Source organism: Macaca fascicularis, chromosome 16 (genome assembly GCF_037993035.2).
Source record: "Macaca fascicularis isolate 582-1 chromosome 16, T2T-MFA8v1.1".
In the NCBI taxonomy this organism is placed as follows: domain Eukaryota; kingdom Metazoa; phylum Chordata; class Mammalia; order Primates; family Cercopithecidae; genus Macaca; species Macaca fascicularis.
In genome coordinates, this window is record NC_088390.1 from 85437316 (window position 1) to 85454819 (window position 17504).

General features: G+C 53.6%; 1 protein-coding gene across 6 annotated transcripts in view; it reads left to right on the forward strand.

The window, feature by feature from the left end:
* C1QTNF1 (C1q and TNF related 1) overlaps window positions 1-16724 on the forward strand; it is a 37096-nt gene extending 20372 nt beyond the window's left edge. For 4 of the 6 annotated variants that reach the window (XM_074020755.1, XM_005585150.4, XM_065532098.2 and 1 more), the window contains 3 exons: window positions 10881-11052; window positions 13480-13619; window positions 14444-16724. In XM_074020755.1, the coding sequence (XP_073876856.1) occupies window positions 10895-11052; window positions 13480-13619; window positions 14444-14994 (849 nt within the window). In that variant the 5' untranslated portion in view covers window positions 10881-10894 and the 3' untranslated portion in view covers window positions 14995-16724. Of the gene's footprint in view, window positions 1-2127; window positions 2192-10880; window positions 11053-13479; window positions 13620-14443 lie in introns of those variants that run through there. The other 2 variants (XM_065532099.1, XM_065532100.1) reach the window with 2 other exon arrangements.
* Window positions 16725-17504: the final 780 nt, after the last annotated feature.

Below are 17504 nucleotides of genomic sequence, written 5' to 3' on the forward strand. Positions count from 1 at the left end.
GAGCCGGAGTGAAGGGGACTCGTGCGGTGTGGGGAAGGGCCAGATGGAAACGCTCAGGGCTTACTCCTTCCTTTATTGGCATAGGAAGCCCTTGGAGCCGGGGTGGCATTCAGATTTGCGTTTTTCAAAGCTGCCTCTGGAAGCAGTGTGGGAAACAGACGGGAGGCAGAAAACCAGCCAGGACTGGGGAAGAAGTGATGGACAGGAGAGGAGACCTGCAGGGGGTTGGCGATGGATGAAATGTGGTGGGTGCAAGGAAGGTGGCATCCACGTGGCTTGCAGGCTTCTGGCCCGGGACCCTGCGTGATGCTGTGCATTGCTTTCACCAAGCTGCGAGCCACAGGAGGAGAAGCCAGTGTGGTGAGGATGGGGGAGAAGGGGATGAGTTAATTGGGGGCTTAAAAGCCTTAGGGCAGAGCAGCCCAGTGCGGTGGCTCACAGCTGTAATCCCAGCACTTTGGGAGGCCGAGGTGGGTGGATCACCTGAGGTCAGGAGTTCAAGACCAACCTGGCCAACATGGCAAAACCCCGTCTCTACTAAAAATACAAAAATTAGCCGGGTGTGATGGCAAATGCCTGTAATCCCAGCTACTTGGGAGGCTGAGGCAGGAGAATCGCTTGAACCCAGAAGGCGGAGGTTGCAGTGAGCCAAGATTGTGCCATTGTACTCCTGCCTGGGCGACAAGAGCAAAACTCCATCTCAAAAAAGAAAAAAAAAAAAAGCTTGGCACAGAGCGAAGAGGAGGCGCTCAGCAGACGATTGCTTATGTGGGTCTAGACCAGGGCTGCCCAGCAGAATCTTCAGCCATGGTGCAAGGTGCTAAGAGCTGCGCTGTCTAGTATGTATGGCAGCTATGGCAGCTGCTAGTCACGTGAGCACTTAAAATGTGGCTCCAGTAACTGAGAACTGGACATTTCACCTTGTTTAACTGACATAGCCCCACGTGGCTCACAGCCACTGTGTTGACTTAAACATTTGCAAGCCCAGGTCTCAGCAGCCAGGTCAGTGGTGGGGACGTGGACTGGGGCATTGTCAGCAGAAGATGTGGTGTGGACCAGGACAGGCAGAAAGAGGTCAGGCGCGGTGGCTTCACGCTGATAATCCTACCCGCTTTAGGAGGCCAAGGCTGGAGGATTGCTTGAGACCAGCCTGGGAAACATAGCGAGACCCTGTCTCTGAAACAATTTTTTTTTTTTTAAATTAGCTGGATGTGGTGGCATGCGCTTGTAGTTCCAGCTACCCAGGAGGCTGAGATGGGAGGATCTTTGGGGTCCAGGGGTTTGAAGCTGCAGTGAGCCATGATTGTACCACTGCACGCCAGCCTGGGTGACAGAAGGAGACCCTGTCTCCTAAATAAATAAATAAATAAATAAATAAATGTAGGAGAATTAGGAGCAAGAGGAGCTGAGAACTGAGGAACAGCCTTGGAGAGCATGGGTCTTTGGGGGTTGATCAGGAAGGTTAAACACTGGGAGACAGTGTGGGCCAAATCCCAGGGCTGAAGAAGAGGGCAGTCGACATTGGCAGATGCCTATGGGGACAAGAAAGAGGAATGCAGAAGGGTGTTGGGTACCACGAGGGTCGTGGGTGATCGCAGCCGAACAGTCGGGGCGGGGCCGGCAGGAGGAGGGCCAGTGGGATGCTGTGCTGATTATATTCCTGACCTAGAGGCCCCAGGCTGGGGATAAAGCCCTGTCTTATGCCAGGCTTCCTCGGGAACTGCCTGGAAAATGCTGGGGCTTGTCCAGGCCCCAGACAACCAAAGACATCCATGCTGCTTGTAAAGGGCTGGGTGCGGTGGGGCACCAGGCCATAGAATTCCCAGGGTCTTTCTTCCCTCTGTCTTGGGAGCGGTCAGCCCCTGAGGGCGTCCCCGCTGCTGGTTCTGGGGAAGTGGGCGACGGGCCAGGCCACCTGCAGAGTGGGCCAAGGGCAGCTGTTGGTGCCTCTCCTCTCTCACACGGTTCTCAAAGCAGGGGCAAGCCTGCCGCCCGAGGCCTTCCAGCTGGGAGGTGAGCTGAGGACAGCTGCTCTACTCAAGGAAATCTTTGTTTCCACTGGGACGGAATCGGAGCTCTGGAGGCTGGGCTGGCCAAGCGCCCTGAAGGCCTGATGCCTGGCGGCTCATGCGGCCTCCTTGTTTGCAGGGCCTGGGCGAAAATTTACACTGAGTCCCACTCTTTGCTCCAGGTGAGTCCTTCCTGGTCAAGGTACAGTTGCTCCAAGATGGGAGGGAGATGCTTTAGGATGGGAGAATTCTTGGCCTGTCTTCGCTTCACTTTTTTGTCCCAAGCCAGACTTCATTCCCATCCAGGGAAGAGGAAACCGTTGCTAATGAACTAGCAAGTAGCCCTGGAAGAGTCTGTATTCATCCCTGGACTTGGGCTTTGGAAGTAACCAAATAAACACCTAAGCCTTAAACACAAACCCTCCTTCTGCAAGACAGAGGGCAGCTTTCTGGAAATGGGAGAGGGAGATTGAGAGAGGAGATAGGCTCCAGGATCCCGGCGCCTCTCAGAAAAAGGGGTTGCTCACCTCCATCTGGCCAGAATTCCTTCCATAAGGGACCCCCATCCACCACCAGGTTGAGGGGAAGACGGAGAGTGTGAGATCAGTGGGGGCAGTGCAATTATAGCAGGGAACATTAGCTATTAAATGGGCTTCTAGAAGAGGTAAACACACGTCACTCATCAAATGGGAGCCACTCTGCCCGCCTCCTGCCCATCACCAGAGGAGTTTGGTCAATGGGCAATTAGTGTGACGAATGGCTTCTGGCGGGAAGGAAAGGGCTATGAGCAGATGTCACCTGTCAGAAGGACACCCCAACGTGGCACCTTCCTCTTTCTTGGCGCCCCAGTACCTGAGTCCTCTTGCAACAACAGGAGAGCTCTATGCTTCTCAACAGGAGAATTCGACTCATGTCAGAGCCGAGGGGGAGTGGACTCAGGGCTTCTCTTCTGGTTGGGAGGATTCTGGGGATGTTCCAAAGGTGGCAGGAGGGAGTGGCACGAAGGGGTGGTGATGGCTGAGGGACCATTGAGGCTGTGTAGAAACCAGGAGTGTTTGGGTGCTGGGCTGAATCGTATTCTTTTTTCGAGACAGAGTCTTGCTTTGTTGCCCAGGCTGGAGTGCGGTGATGCGATCTCGGCTCATTGCAACCTCTGCCTCCCAGGTTCAAGCGATTCTCCTGCCTCAGCCTCCTGGGTAGCTGGGATTACAGACACACACCACTGCTCCCAGCTAATTTTTGTATTTTTAGTGGAGACGGGGTTTCATCATGTTGGCCAGGCTGGTCTCGAGCTCCCGGCCTCGAGTGATCTGCCCACCTCAGCCTTCTAAAGTGTTGGCATTATAGGCGTGAGCCACCATACCTGGCCTGAATCCAGTTCTTGAACTGGAAACCACTAGGTGTGGGATAAAGTCCTATCTTATGCCAAGCTTCCGTGGGAGATGAATGTAAACTAGGGGGAAGCGGGGCGGGCAATATCCAGACCCTGGAAAAGGCAGACGAAGGTGCTTGTCTTAGGTGGACTGAGGTCTGGGGGACAGCGGAGCCCCTGGAGGGCATCTGATACAGGCACAGGGTAGGAGGGAGAGTTGGCCTTTAGGAGCTATTCAAGCAGGCTGGGGATGGATGAGATGCGGTTGCTTGAGAGGAAAGGGTCTAAATGCCTCCCAGATTTCTGGCCTGCTGTTTGTTCACAGTTACTGCTTCCTCCCCAATGACTTCATTTTAATCTAGAACAGAGCTGTCCAACAGAACTTTCTGCAATGATTGAAATGTTCTATTCTATACTTTCCAACATGGTAACCACTAGCTACATGTGGCTTTTTATTTTTATTTTTTGAGACAGGGTCTTGCTCTGTTGCCCAGGCTAGGGCGCAGTGGTAAGGTCGTGGCTCACTACAGCCTCAACCTCCTGAGATGAATCAATCCTCCTGCCTCAGCCTCCAGAGTAGCTGGGACTACAGGTGCACACCACCATGCCTGGCTAATTTTTGCATTTTTTGTAGAGATGGGGTCTTGATATATTGCCCAGGCTGGTCTTTAACTCCAGGGCTCAGGCGATCCTCCCACCTTGGCTTCCCAAGGTGCTGGGATTACAGATACGAACCACGGTGCCTGGCCTACATGTATTAATAGTTATTGAATGCTTGAAATGTGGCTAGTGTAGCTGAAGAACGGAATTTTGAATTTTCTTTCATTTTAATTAATTTAAATTTAAATAGCCACACATAGCAGCCACTGTACCGGACACTACAGTTCTAGAATGTTACCCACTTAGCATTTTAATTCAACATGTGTTATTCTGTCTTGAGCTATAATTGGGTACGTGTCTGTTTCCTTCACTAGCCTGTTATATTCTTGAGGTCAGGGAATAGATTTAGTTTATGGTTGAATCACTTCCTCCCAAGCCTTTGCACAATGCCATGCAAATCATGGGCATTCAGTAAACTCAGCCTGTGTTAGATTGTCAGCTGAGAGGGCAGCTTGGACTTGTCTGCCAAGGCTCCTTCCAATTCAAGGAGATTATAGGCTTCTTGCCTCTCAGAACGGCTGCTCACCTGATGAGGATTAAAGAAAAAGGAAAACAGTGTTTACAGAATGCTTTTGTCAAAAGGCCCTGCACTGGGTGGAGCGTCAGGACAAAACCCAGGCACACGGTCCCAGAGCTTCAGGGGTCCGCTGTCAGCACACGAGCATGAGAGCATGGAGGTGAGACAAAAATATAACAGGACCCACTTATTTATTTATTTATTCACCACGCCCAGCTAATTTTTTTTTTTTTTTTTTTGAGATGGAGTCTCACTCTGTCACCAGGCTGGAGTGCAGTGGCATGATCTCGCTCACTGCAAGCTCTGACTCCCTGGTTCAAGCAATTCTCCTGCCTCAAGCTCCCAAGTAGCTGGGACTACAGGCGCCCGCCACCTCGCCCAGCTAATTTTTGTATTTTTAGTAGAGACGGGGTTTCACCATGTTGGCCAGGATGGTCTGGATCTCCTGACCTCGTGATTCACCCGCCTCGGCCTCCCAAAGTGCTGGGATTACAGGCGTGAGCCACTGCGTCCAGCCAATAGGCCCAATTTGAAACAAATACAAGGAATCATGAACTTATGTATAACTACTGTCTCCTTAAAGGATCTACCACAGATCCATGAGGCCTGTGAAGGGATAAAAATTATTTATTATTATTTATTATTATTATTATTGCTGCAGGGTCTCACTGTCACCCAGGCTGGAGTGCAGTGGTGTGATCATGGCTCACTGCAGCCTTGACCTCCTGGACTCAGGTGATCCTCTTACCTCAGTCTCTTGAGCAGCCACTGGGACTACAGGCGCACACCACCATGCCTGGCTAATTTTTGTGTTTTTGGTAGAGATGGGGCTTTACCATGTTGCCCAGGCTGGTCTTGAACTCCTAGGCTCAAGCAATCCTCCCACCTTGGCCTCTCAAAGTGCTGGGATGACAGGTGTGAGCCGCGGCACACGACCAAGGGATACAATTTTTTTTCTTTCTTTTTTTTTTTTTTTGAGACGGAGTCTCACTCTGTTGCTCAGGCTGGAGTGCAGTGGTGTGATCTCAGCTCACTGCAACCTCCGCCTCCTGAGTTCAAGCAATTCTCCTGCCTCAGCCTCCCGAGTAGCTGGGACTATAGGCCCGCGCCACCACGCCCAGCTAATTTTTGTATTTTTAGTAGAGACGGGGTTTTGCCATGTTGGCCAGGCTGGTCTCGAACTCCTGACCTCAGGTGATCCATCCGCCTTGGCCTCCCAAAGTGTTGGGATTACAGGCGTGAGCCACGGCGCCTGGCCGGGATACAAATTAACAGGGAAGTGTCCTCAGGCTTCCTGTCCTCCTCTCCGTCCTGTGTGTAGCCTGGTTTCTCTTTTCCGGCCTCCCTCCTCCTGTAAAGGGGGATGTGTTCTTGTTCAGGAGAAGGTCCGGTGTAGGTGGATGGTGTGGGGTTGGGGAAGGGACGCTGAAGAGTGGCTGGTCCTCAGGGACATGGAGGGGAGGAAAATGGTCGCCGAATTACCATGGAAATTGGCTCTTATTTGCAGGATTTGGGAAAGGCAAGTAAAGAGCTTGAGTCATGCTGGAACTGTCTTCAGCTGCCTTGACTGCGATGTGGCCTGGAGACTGGGCCACGTTGATCTGGATTCGTGTGGGTTTCACACCACTGGTCAAGATGTGCTCGGGGCACTTTCCTGGAACTGCCTAACACGTTCTTCCAGATAACATTGCTGGGACACGGCCTCCCCACTGTAGGGGGATTTTTGCTGGAAATCACCAATAGTGATCTGGAGCCAAGTTTGGTTAGGTGTTGGGCAATACTGTTTTTGCCCAAAAGTGACTAAAATGATCATAATGTTATGACGCTGGCTTTGCTGTGGGATTTGGTAAAATGGTTCTTAAGATCTTTTCAAGAAGGAAAGATTTCAGTCTAGGTTTGCTCTGACTCCAAAGAGGAGGCTTTTGAGGGGATCTACCACCACCAAAGTGGCCTTCTCCCTATCAGCCTGAGCCTGGGCCTCTCTGCTGGGCTTTCCCAGCTCCACCCCCTCCCCTCTACCACGCCCAGGTGACAGCCTTGTTCCTAACCCAGCTGCATCCTGGATCCCATCTCTTCTGACCAAGGTGTGGAAAATCCATTTGCTAGATTAGAAAGAGAGAGACCAACATAAAAACAAGTGCTGGTGCTTAGCTAGGGGCAGTTCTGCCCCCGGGGAACAGGCATATTACCGTGTTTGGAGACATTTTTCATTGTCATAACTAGAGGTGGTGATGCTAATGGCATCTGGTGTGGACAGTCCAGGGTTACTGCTAAGCATCCTGCAGCACACAGGCTAGCCTCCCATCACAGGGGATCATCTAGGCCCAAACCTCAGTGGTGCCAGGGTTGGCATCAGGGTGGCAAACACTTGTAATCCCAGCACTTTGGGAGGCCAAGGCAGGTGGATCACCTAAGGTCAGGAGTTCAAGAGCAGCCTGGCCAACATGGCGAAACCCTGTCTCTACTAAAAATACAAAAATTAGCCAGGCTTGGTGGCGCACGCCTGTAATCTCAGCTACTAGGGAGACTGAGGCAGGAGAATAACTTGAACCTGGGAGGCAGAGGTTGCAGTGAGCCGAGATCATGCCACTGCACTCCAGCTTGGGTGACAACGAGACTCCATCTCAAAAAAAAAAAAAAAAAAAAAAAAAGAAACAAAAAAACACCAATGGTGCCAGGATTGAGAAACCACAGAGTAGAATAAGCCAAGGTAGCTTTGTAATGCCTTTTGTAGTTACTTTCCAACCTCTCTGAAATAAACACGTGTGTGTGTGTGTGTGTGTGTGTGTATATGTATATGTGTATATATATGTAAACGTGTGTATATATATATAAAACATTTGGGGTTCAGGAAAAAATGTTTAAAGAAAGGAAAATCTCTTTTCCTTTTAACTGGCACAAGTTTGCCACTTAAAAGGAAAAAACAGAGTAATTATTAAGGCGCCAAGGAGAAACAGAGGAAATACAGAAATAGAGAAATAAACAAATTTAGAGAATTCAATCTGACAAGTATTTGCTGAGCACCAGTGACATTCAGGAGGCTGCAGGATGCTTGGCTGGGGGACGTCCCAGCCCTGGAGGAGGTCACCCACGGTCTGCTGAGTGGACTTTCGTAGGCTAGACAAACTCTCTGCAGTAGGAGACAATAGGAAAAACAAAATTATGGCGCCCACCTATGATCCCAGCACTTTGGGAGGCCAAGGTAGGTGGATTGCTTGAGCTCAGGAGTGTGAGACCAGCCAGGGCAACATGGTGAAACCCTGTCTTTACGAAAAAACAACAACAAAAAAATTTAGCTGGGCCTGGTGGGGTATGCCTGTAGTCCCAGCTACTTGGGGGTTGAGGTGGGCAGACGGCCTGAGCCTGGAGGGTTGAGGCTGCAGTGAGGCAGAGTGAGACCCTGTGTCATAAAAGAAACCTAAAAGCGAGGATGGAGAAATTTTCCAGTTGAGGGGCCTGGGAAGGCTTCAGGAAGAATATGAGACCTTGAGTTGGGTGTTGAAGACATGGTGGGCAGGATTTTATTGTCATCTGTTGTCAGCCTGTCTGAGTTCAAATGCAGCCACCCTGCTCAAACATCAGCCTTGGCCTGGCGTGGAGGATCAAGCCTGTAATCCTGGCACTTTAGGAGGCCGAGATGGGCAGATCACTTGAGCCCAGGAGTTTGAGACCAGCCTGGGCAACATGGTGAAAATCTGTCTCTATAAAAAACAAACAAACAAACAATTAGCTGGGTGTGGTGGTGCACACCTGCAGTCCCTTCTCCTTGAGGCTGAGGTAGGATGACTTGAGTCCAGGAGGTAGAGGCTGCAGTGAGCTGAGATTGTACCACTGCACTCAGCCTGGGTGACAGAGTGAGATCCTGTCTCAAAAACAAAACAAAACAAAACAGAATTTTAAGCTAATTAGCTTCTCCAAGTCTTTGTTTTCTCATTTACAAATGTGGTACAGTAATGAATGAATATTGTCTCTCTAGAGGATTGTGGGGCCATCTGTGATGGGATAAAAATTATTAATGAGGAAGTGTTCTCAAACCTAACCAGACTGATGGCTAGAGAGATAACTTAGATGTGCATTTTACAAATTAACATGTGCAGATACACACTCTCTTTGGCAAGTGGTGGGAGGTATCAGAGATTTTGGGTGGGAGCTGGCCTAAGCAGCCCCTTGGTCATGGGGACGGTCTCTGGGCCCTGACGCATGGGAGGGACAGCTGGTTGGTAGGACACTTGGAGGTGGGGGCTCCAGCTAAGGCACTGCAGGAATGGTCGGGGGTCATGCAGTGGGGTGAAGACTGGGTGTAGGTATGTGTGACGGAAGGAAAGAGGTTCGGGGGGGCCCACCTTGCTCTCCTCACTCTCACCTTGGAGGCTCCATCACGAGAGCCTTGGGCTCCAGATCTTCCCCTGCAATGTTGACTTGGTGTGAAGGCTCTGCGGGGAGCCCTTCAGACCTCACTCAAGAGCCCACTAAAGGCTGGGCGTGGTGGCTCACACCTGGAATCCCGGCACCTTGGGAGATTACGTGCACTTCTCACCCATCTTCTCACTGGGTGGCTGTGTGTTGAATGAGGTGTTCCCATAGGGCCTGAGACATTCTTGAGTTTTACATTTTGGTAACAAAGAGGGGTTAGAGTTGACCACAGTTGCTATGCCCCTCGGTGGGGAGGTTTTCAGCCCACCTGAAATGGCTGGGCATGTGACTCCTGATGCCAGATTTCTAGGCGAGGAAAGCGAGCCGCTCACAGGGTGGCAGGTGGGCGTTCGTCTAATGTGGGCCCAAGCACCGACCCTCGAGGGCTCCCTGGACTCCCCACCTCCGTGAGCACCCCTTTCTAGAAGGACTGTCCCAATACTGGATGAAGAGGGTCCTGCCCCAAGCTTTTGCCAAAAACTCTGGGAGTGAGAGACGTGGGGTTGGCTTCCTGGAAGGATGACTGCTCTCCGGGGCTGGGCTTGGCACGTCCCTAAAGTAGATGCCAAGGACACTCGCTGATGCACCGCCTGGAGGCTGGAAAGCAGCTTGCAGCTGCCTTCCTACCCACCTGCCCACCGGTGAAGGACCTGGTCATTGAGCCAGCTTTGCTTTGAGTTAAGGGATGATGATCATTCAAAGCTTACTTGGGATTTTTCTTACTGTCCTAAAAGGGGTGGTAAACAATTGTCTGTGGGGCCAGCGGCTGATGGACTCTCCTTCCCGAGAGGCTGGGTGGGCAGAGACAGCACCTTGCTCAGCAACCTCTCAACACCAGCCTGACTGGCTGAGGCTCTGGGGGCAGAGTGTGTGTGCACGTGTGAAGGTGTGTGTACATGTGAGCGCATGTGTGCATGAGTGGATGAGCATTCATGTGAACGTGTTGAGAGTATGCATGCGTGCATGTGAGTGTGCATGTGATGTGGGTATACGTGCATGTGAATGTGTGCATGTGTGTGCACGTGTTGTGTGTGGATTGCATGTATGTGAATGTGTGCATGTGTGCACGTGTGTTGAGCGTGTGGATTGCATGTATGTGAATGCGTGCGTGTGTGCACGTGTGTTGTGTGGATTGCATGTATGTGAATTTGTGCATGTGTGTGCATGTGTGTTGAGTGTATGTGGATTGCATGTATGTGAATGTGTGCGTGTGGGCTGCATGTATGTGAATGTGCATGTGTGAGTGGATTGCATGTATGTGAATGTGTGCATGTGGATTGTATGTGAGTGCATGTGATGGTACATGTGTGAGTGTCTCATCACACTGCAGGACAGGAGAGGACAGCAGAGACTGCGCAGGCCAAGTGTCGGCTTCCCTTGAAAGGTTGTGAAGGACTCTGGATGGCATCATGTGTATTGTGTGCATGTGAATGTGTGGGTTGCATGTGAGTGTATGTGAGTATGCATGTGTGGATTGCATGTGTTGAGTGCATGTGTGTGGGTTGCATGCATGTGTTGTGTGTGTGCATGCATGTGTGTTGTGTGTTGCATGCATGTGTGTTGTGTGTGTGCATGCATAGGTGTTGTGTGTGCATGCATGTGTGTTGTGTGTGTGCATGCATGTGTGTTGTGTGTGTGCATGCATAGGTGTTGTGTGTGCATGCATGTGTGTTGTGTGTGTGCATGCATGTGTGTTGTGTGTGTGCATGCATGGGTGTTGTGTGTGCATGCATGTGTGTTGTGTGTGTGCATGCATGGGTGTGTGAGAGTGGTTGTCCTCCCAGAAGCTGTGTAACTGCAGCATTTCCCAGTGGCGTGAAGCTGGGGAAGCACCTCTGATTTCCAGGCTGTTTCTCTGTGCAGCTGCTTCCTAACTTGGTGCCTTCCCTGTGTGTTTCTTTCCCACCAGGGCCCAGGAGGAAGATGGGCTCCCGTGGACAGGGACTCTTGCTGGCGTACTACTGCCTGCTCCTGGCCTTTGCCTCTGGCCCGGTCCTGAGCCGTGTGCCCCATGTCCAGGGGGAACAGCAGGAGTGGGAGGGGACTGAGGAGCTGCCCTCCCCGCCGGACCATGCTGAGAGGTGAGGGGCCACGAGAGTGTAATAGCAGGATCTCTGGCTCTGGCCAGGCTGAGCCTGGGGCTCGGGGCCCCCGGGGGAGCTGGTTCACTGTGAGATGTGAAGGCGAGAAAGCCAAAGCTGAGCCGTGGCCCTGCTGGAGGCTGGTCCTGCAGGATGGACGAGCTATTCCTCTTTTCAGTGGCTTGGGCACCTCACCTGAAACTGCAGACAGTGGTCCAGCCTCACCACAAGCCGAAAGGAGCGGGGTCTGCAAGTGGCTTTGCAGCTGCCTTCTTAAGTAAAGAGCAGACCAAGCTCCCAAATCCACCCTCCAGTTTGTCTTTTCATTCTCACTTTGTCTGCTGAGAATGTCCGCTGGGGTTCTAGGCACCACTTGGAGGCAGGGAGAGATGGAGCATGGCCTTAGGAGAGATGCTGGACCAAGAGCTGGTGTCCACGACCCACGTGTCTCATCACACTGCAGGACAGGACAGGACAGCAGAGACCGGGCGGGCCAAGTGTCGGCTTCCCTTGAAAGGTTGTGAAGGACTCTGGATGGCATCTACCTTTGTGTCTATGACCTGCAATGACAGAGAGACTCCAGCTGACCTGGGATATTTCCTAGGGAAGCCGAGTGCTTTATCCAACTGCCATGCATCCAGCGTGAGGTCCTGGAGACCCAGCGACAGCTCAAGCCTGGCTTGGAATCTCTTCGTTATTTTGAGTGTTGGGCTGACTTGATACTTGAGGCTTCGGGCTAACTTTAGTGTACAATGGGATTGGACAGGATTTGAGGCTGAGTCACACCATTCCGTTCCTTCTTCCTCTCCCTCCTCTTTCTTTGATTGAGCCCCTCCTATCAGTCAGGCCATCCCCCAGGCACGGGGGACACATGACTGGCACAGTCCTGGACTCCAGGAGCTCTGAGGCTGAGAGGGAGACAGAGCCATGAGAGACAGTGCAGTGTGGTGGGCTTTGTAGCAGGGGTGCACCCATGGTGCTGGAGGCAGGCTCAGGAGAGGGAGGAGCGGGACCCAGGAAGACTGAGAGGAGAGAACTAGGTCTTGAAGACACCTGGGGGCCTCCCAGGTGCAGAAGGAGGAGAAAGCCGCCTGGTAGCCGGAATGGGGTGTGCAGAGGCATGGCTGGTAGTGTTTGTCGGAGCTGGTGGGTGGCTTGGGATGGTGAGACCCAGTGCTGGAGGCTGGAGGCTGAAGGACAGGAGGGCAGTTGAGCCTAGAGGCAGCTGGGTCTAGTTGGGGAGGGTCTCACCTGAACTAAATCCTAGAAAGAACAAGAGGGGTCATGGGAAAGCTTAAATTGGACGGTGTTCTCGGAAGAATGCCGGAGGGAGGCAGCAGAGAAGATGAGCTGGTGCGGGGAGAGGCAGATTCCAAGCGAGAGTCGAAATGGCAGGGGTGCCTCAGAGACGATGAGGGCCCTGGGCTCAGGTCTGGAGGTGCCTGGAGGCTGGGGGCCCAGGACTCTGCTGAAGGTTTCGGTGGGGGGAGTTGGGGGTGACGCTGAAGGCTGCACCCTGGGCACCCGCTGCTGATGCCAGGAACAGATCTCAGAAAGAGAAGATTCCAGAGACGAAGGGATGGGGACAGGGGTTTTTGTTTTGCACACATGACATTTGTGGGGCCTGTTGCATCTCCAGATGCAGACTTCTGGTGAGAAGTTTGAAGTCAAGGTCTGGGGCTTAGGAGAGAGGTGGGGGTGAGATGTCCGTCTGGGAGTCCTGGGCTTATGGGTAGCTGAACGTAGGGCACAGAGATCCATTTCCTGGATAGTCTGGGGTGTAAAAGTGGGAGCAGCGTTAGATAAGGGGCTGGCCCATCCAGGGGGACTTTGCTGCCCCCGTGGGTCTGTGCAGCTCTACAGCCTGGGCAAGGAGAGCCACAAGCCAGAGCACACAAGATACCGCGAGGGGCCGCGAGGTGGCAGCCAGGAGCCGCCGCCATGCATCCTGCCCGTGGGCCGGTCCTTCCAATGTCAGGTTGGAAACATTAGAATCTCTCCAGCGGCCGCAGCTGAGAGGAATCCTAAAGATCCAGTTGAACCTTCTCATTCACAGACGAGTCAGCTTCATATGTTATATTCTAGCGTCATGGATACACGATAGGGAGTCCTGGCACTGTCTTGTGTCACCCAAGACCCTCTCCTAGACGTGTGGATTTTTCCCAAGCAGCCACCGTCTTGCGTGGCGCTCAACTGATTGCCGTGTTTCCAGGACTGTCATTGCCTTTAACAAAGCACAGGGGGTTGTTCTGTAGTGAGGATGCCAGAGTGGGCCGTGAGCCCACCAGCATGAACACAGAGCTTTGTGGGCCCAGGTGAGAGAGGGAGAAGGCAGGTCAGGCACACCAGACCCACTGGCAGCAGAAGAGAGAAGCGTTTCCAGGCCTGAGAGTTCCTGACTTTCACTGTGATGCATTATTCCCTCAGGGCTGAAGAACAACATGAAAAATACAGGCCCAGCCAGGACGAGGGGCTCCCTGTTTCCCGGTGCTTGCGCTGCTGTGACCCCGGTACCTCCATGTACCCGGCGACCGCCGTGCCCCAGATCAACATCACTATCTTGAAAGGTCAGATGGCTGCAAAGACGAGCACAGGGGTGGCCAGGGCTGCTCTGTGCTGATCTGGAGGAAGGGATGGAGTCGTTAGGGTGGGGCTGGGCGAGAGCAGAAGGACTCCCTCGGGACACGGAGCAGAGGCAGGCAGGCTGTCATCTAGAGGGGAAGGCACAGGAGATTGATTTTGAGGCTCTGGCCCCTCCCCAAGAGGAGGGGTTGGAAAGGGGCCTGCAGGACCTAGAGCAGGAGAGCGAGCCCAGTGGCTACTTGGGGCCTCGTCCCTCCCGTTGTATGTGGACGCCAGGCTTCTAGGCCCTTTGATTTGGGGCTTGGTGCCCCAGCCTGCTTTCTGAAATGCCACCCGCTCGCCCCGGTCCTGCACACGGCAGATAACCCCGCACAGCCCCGTGAAATCGAACTGGGAACACTTGCAGCCTAGATCCTGAGCCGGCCCAGACATCTGGAGTTCATTTGCTGAGCGAGCCGTGGGTCTGGCCGCAGAGCCCGTTGCTTTTGGACGAACCTGTATGTTCCTTTTTTTTTTTTTTTTTTAACCAGGGCTTTCCAGAAGGAAAAAAAATTATTGCTTCTCGGCAAAAATAGAACCGTCCTTGAGGTTGAGTCTGTTTGCTTGGCCAGTTTGGGAATCAAAATACCCCTGTGCCAGGCTGGGAAGCTGCCCGTGGTGGGGGGCTGGGGGCAGGAGTGAAGCTTCTGCCAGGTCAGGGCTGTGAGGTCGAATCAGGACTGCGCTAGGGACCAGAGCGTGAGCAGCCAAGGCTCAGGACACCACCGGATTACTCCAATAACAGCACATGTCTTCCCGTTCCTTTTAGGTGAGAAGGGTGACCGCGGAGATCGAGGCCTCCAAGGGAAATACGGCAAAACAGGTTCAGCAGGGGCCAGGGGCCACACTGGACCCAAAGGGCAGAAGGGCTCCATGGGGGCCCCTGGGGAGCGGTGCAAAAGCCACTACGCCGCCTTCTCGGTGGGCCGGAAGAAGCCCATGCACAGCAACCACTACTACCAGACGGTGATCTTCGACACGGAGTTTGTGAACCTCTACAGCCACTTCAACATGTTCACTGGCAAGTTCTACTGCTACGTGCCCGGCATCTACTTCTTTAGCCTCAACGTGCACACCTGGAACCAGAAGGAGACGTACCTGCACATCATGAAGAATGAGGAGGAGGTGGTGATCTTGTTCGCGCAGGTGGGCGACCGCAGCATCATGCAAAGCCAGAGCCTGATGCTGGAGCTGCGGGAGCAGGACCAGGTGTGGGTGCGTCTCTACAAGGGCGAGCGCGAGAACGCCATCTTCAGCGAGGAGCTGGACACCTACATCACCTTCAGTGGCTACCTGGTCAAGCACGCCACCGAGCCCTAGCTGGCCGGCCACCTCCTTTCCTCTCGCCACCTTCCACCCCTGCTCTGTGCGGACCCCAGGGCTCGGCACCGGCTGACCCCACCGCCTCTTCCCCCATCCCTGGATTCCGCCTCCCTGGCTTTGGCCAATTCAGTGAGATGCCCTGCACGCACGGAAAGCCAAAGCGACCGGTGCTCCCAGATGCTGCAGCCTCTGGCGAGAGCTGACGGCAGATGAAATCACCAGAGCGGGGGGGGGGGCCCGCGAGAACCCTCGGGGACCTTCCGCTGCCCTCTCGGCACACATTCTCAAGTGGAGCCCGCACAGCGAGACGTGGGTGGCGGCAGGGCATCCCAGGGTGCAGCCCTGGGGCTCCAGTCCTTGGAAATAATTAGGCAAATTCTAAAGGTCTCAAAAGGAGCAAAGTAAACCGTGGAGGACAAAGAAAAGCGTTGTTATTTTTGTCTTTCCAGCCAGCCTGCTGGCTCCCAAGAGAGGGACTTTTTCAGTTGAGACTCCACTTAAGAGAAGATGCAAAGTTAAAGCCCTGGGGTCAGGGGAGGGGCTGGGGGCAGGAAACTACCTCTGGCTTCATTCTTTTAAGCCACGTGGGAATTTTCTTGAGGGACAGGTGGACCCTGATATCCCTGTGGCCTTGCCCAAGGGCTCAGCTGGTCTTTCTGAGTCACAGCTGCAGGGTGCTCGGGGCTGGGACCGCAAGTGTCAGCCTCCCAGAGGGACAGCTGAGCCCCCTGCCTTGGCTCCAGGCTGGTAGAAGCAACCAAAGGGCTCCTGACAGCGGCCAGGGACCCCTGAGTCCCCCAGGCCTGCAGATGTTTCTATGAGGGGCAGAGCTCCTGGTACATCCATGTGTGACTCTGCTCCACCCCCGTGCCACCCCAGAGCCCTGGCGGGGGTCTCCATGACTGCCACCCTGGCATCTACTTTCTGTGCCGCCTGCCACATGAATCAGCCCCAGAAGGCCCTGGGGCCTTGGCTTCTGTTTTTTATAAAACACCTCATGCAGCACTGCAGTCTCCCGTCTCCTTGTGGGCTAAGCATCCCCATTTCCACATGTGTTGTGTTGGTTGGCAGTGAGGCTGATCCAGACCCTTTCCGCCCCCACCACCCTCATCCAGGTCTCTGACCAGTAGCCTGAGAGGGGCTTTTTCTAGGCTTCAGAGCAGGGGAGAGCTGGAAGGGGCTGGAAAGCTCATGCTTGCCTGTTTCTTCAGACTCTGTGAGCCTCAGTCCTGAGACCAGAGTCAAGAGGAAGTGCACGGCCCAACCACCTGGGTCAGGATTCTCTCTCAGGAGCTGGGTGGCAGGGGACGCAATAGCCCCTGCGCCAATTTCAGGACCACCTGCAGCAGGGCTGCGGTGTCTCTGCGGTGCTCTGGCCCTACCCATGGCCGCCACGTTCTCTGATCTCCAGGAACCCCACAACCCCTCTCCACCTCACCCCACGTTGATGCCCAGGGTCGTTCTTGCTACTTGCTGGGCCCCCAAAGCTCCACTGCCGCTCTTCCTTCCCCCATCCCGCACCTGGTTTTGACTAATCCTGCTTCCCTCTCTGGGCCTGCCTGCCGGGATCTGGGGTCCCTAAGTGTCTCTCTTTAAAGAACTTCCGCGGGTCAGACTCTGAAAGCCGAGTTCCTGTGGGCGTGCCCGGAAGCAGAGCGCCACACTTGCTGCTTAAGCTCCCCCAGCTCTTTCCAGAAAACATTAAACTCAGAATTGTGTTTTAAGCATCCTGCCTCGTCAGTTTGCTCATTAAACCGAATTGTCGTCGTATTCTCCTCTCCACCTAAAGTCCACTCCTGCCTGGGAGGCCCTCAGCTTCATACCTGGGGACATTGGCACCCAGCAGGCACATGCTGGACCCTGAGTTGCCTCGCTCCTCCTGGGGGTGCAGCCTCCCATGGGTGGGGCAGCCAGAGCGTGTGTCGACTGCAGCTGAATGTGTGCCCAAGTCAGACGCCTGGGGCCTGGGTAGGTCTGGGCACTTGTGAGAGGTGGGTGGGAGGCAGGGGCTTGCTCTCCTGAGCAGGACCATACTGTCCCCCGGGAGGGAGAGAAACCGTGGAGGTAGCAGCTTGGCCGTGGCTCTGCAGCCTGGACACTATTCCTTTCCTAGGGCTGCTGTGGAAACCAGGGTTAGGGCATGGGTGGCATAAGGCTGTAGCGGAGGGTCCTTCCTGCCCCTTCCAGCTCTTGGTGGCCCCAGGCACTCCTTGGCTTGTGGCTGCATCTTCTTAGGCTCTGCCTCCATCTTCACGTGGCCTTCCCTTCTGAGTGTCTCAAATCTTCCTCTCCCTTCCCTTACTATAACACTTGTTGGAGGATTTAGAGAATCAGGTAAATATTTAGGGCCCACTGTAAATCCAGGACGGTCTTCTCTCTAGATCCTAACTTAATTACATCTGCAAAGACTATTTCCAAATAAGGTGACATTCACAGGTACCAGAGATGAGGACTTGGACATATCTTTTTTCAGGGGATACAGTTCAACCACTACCACGGCTTGCAGC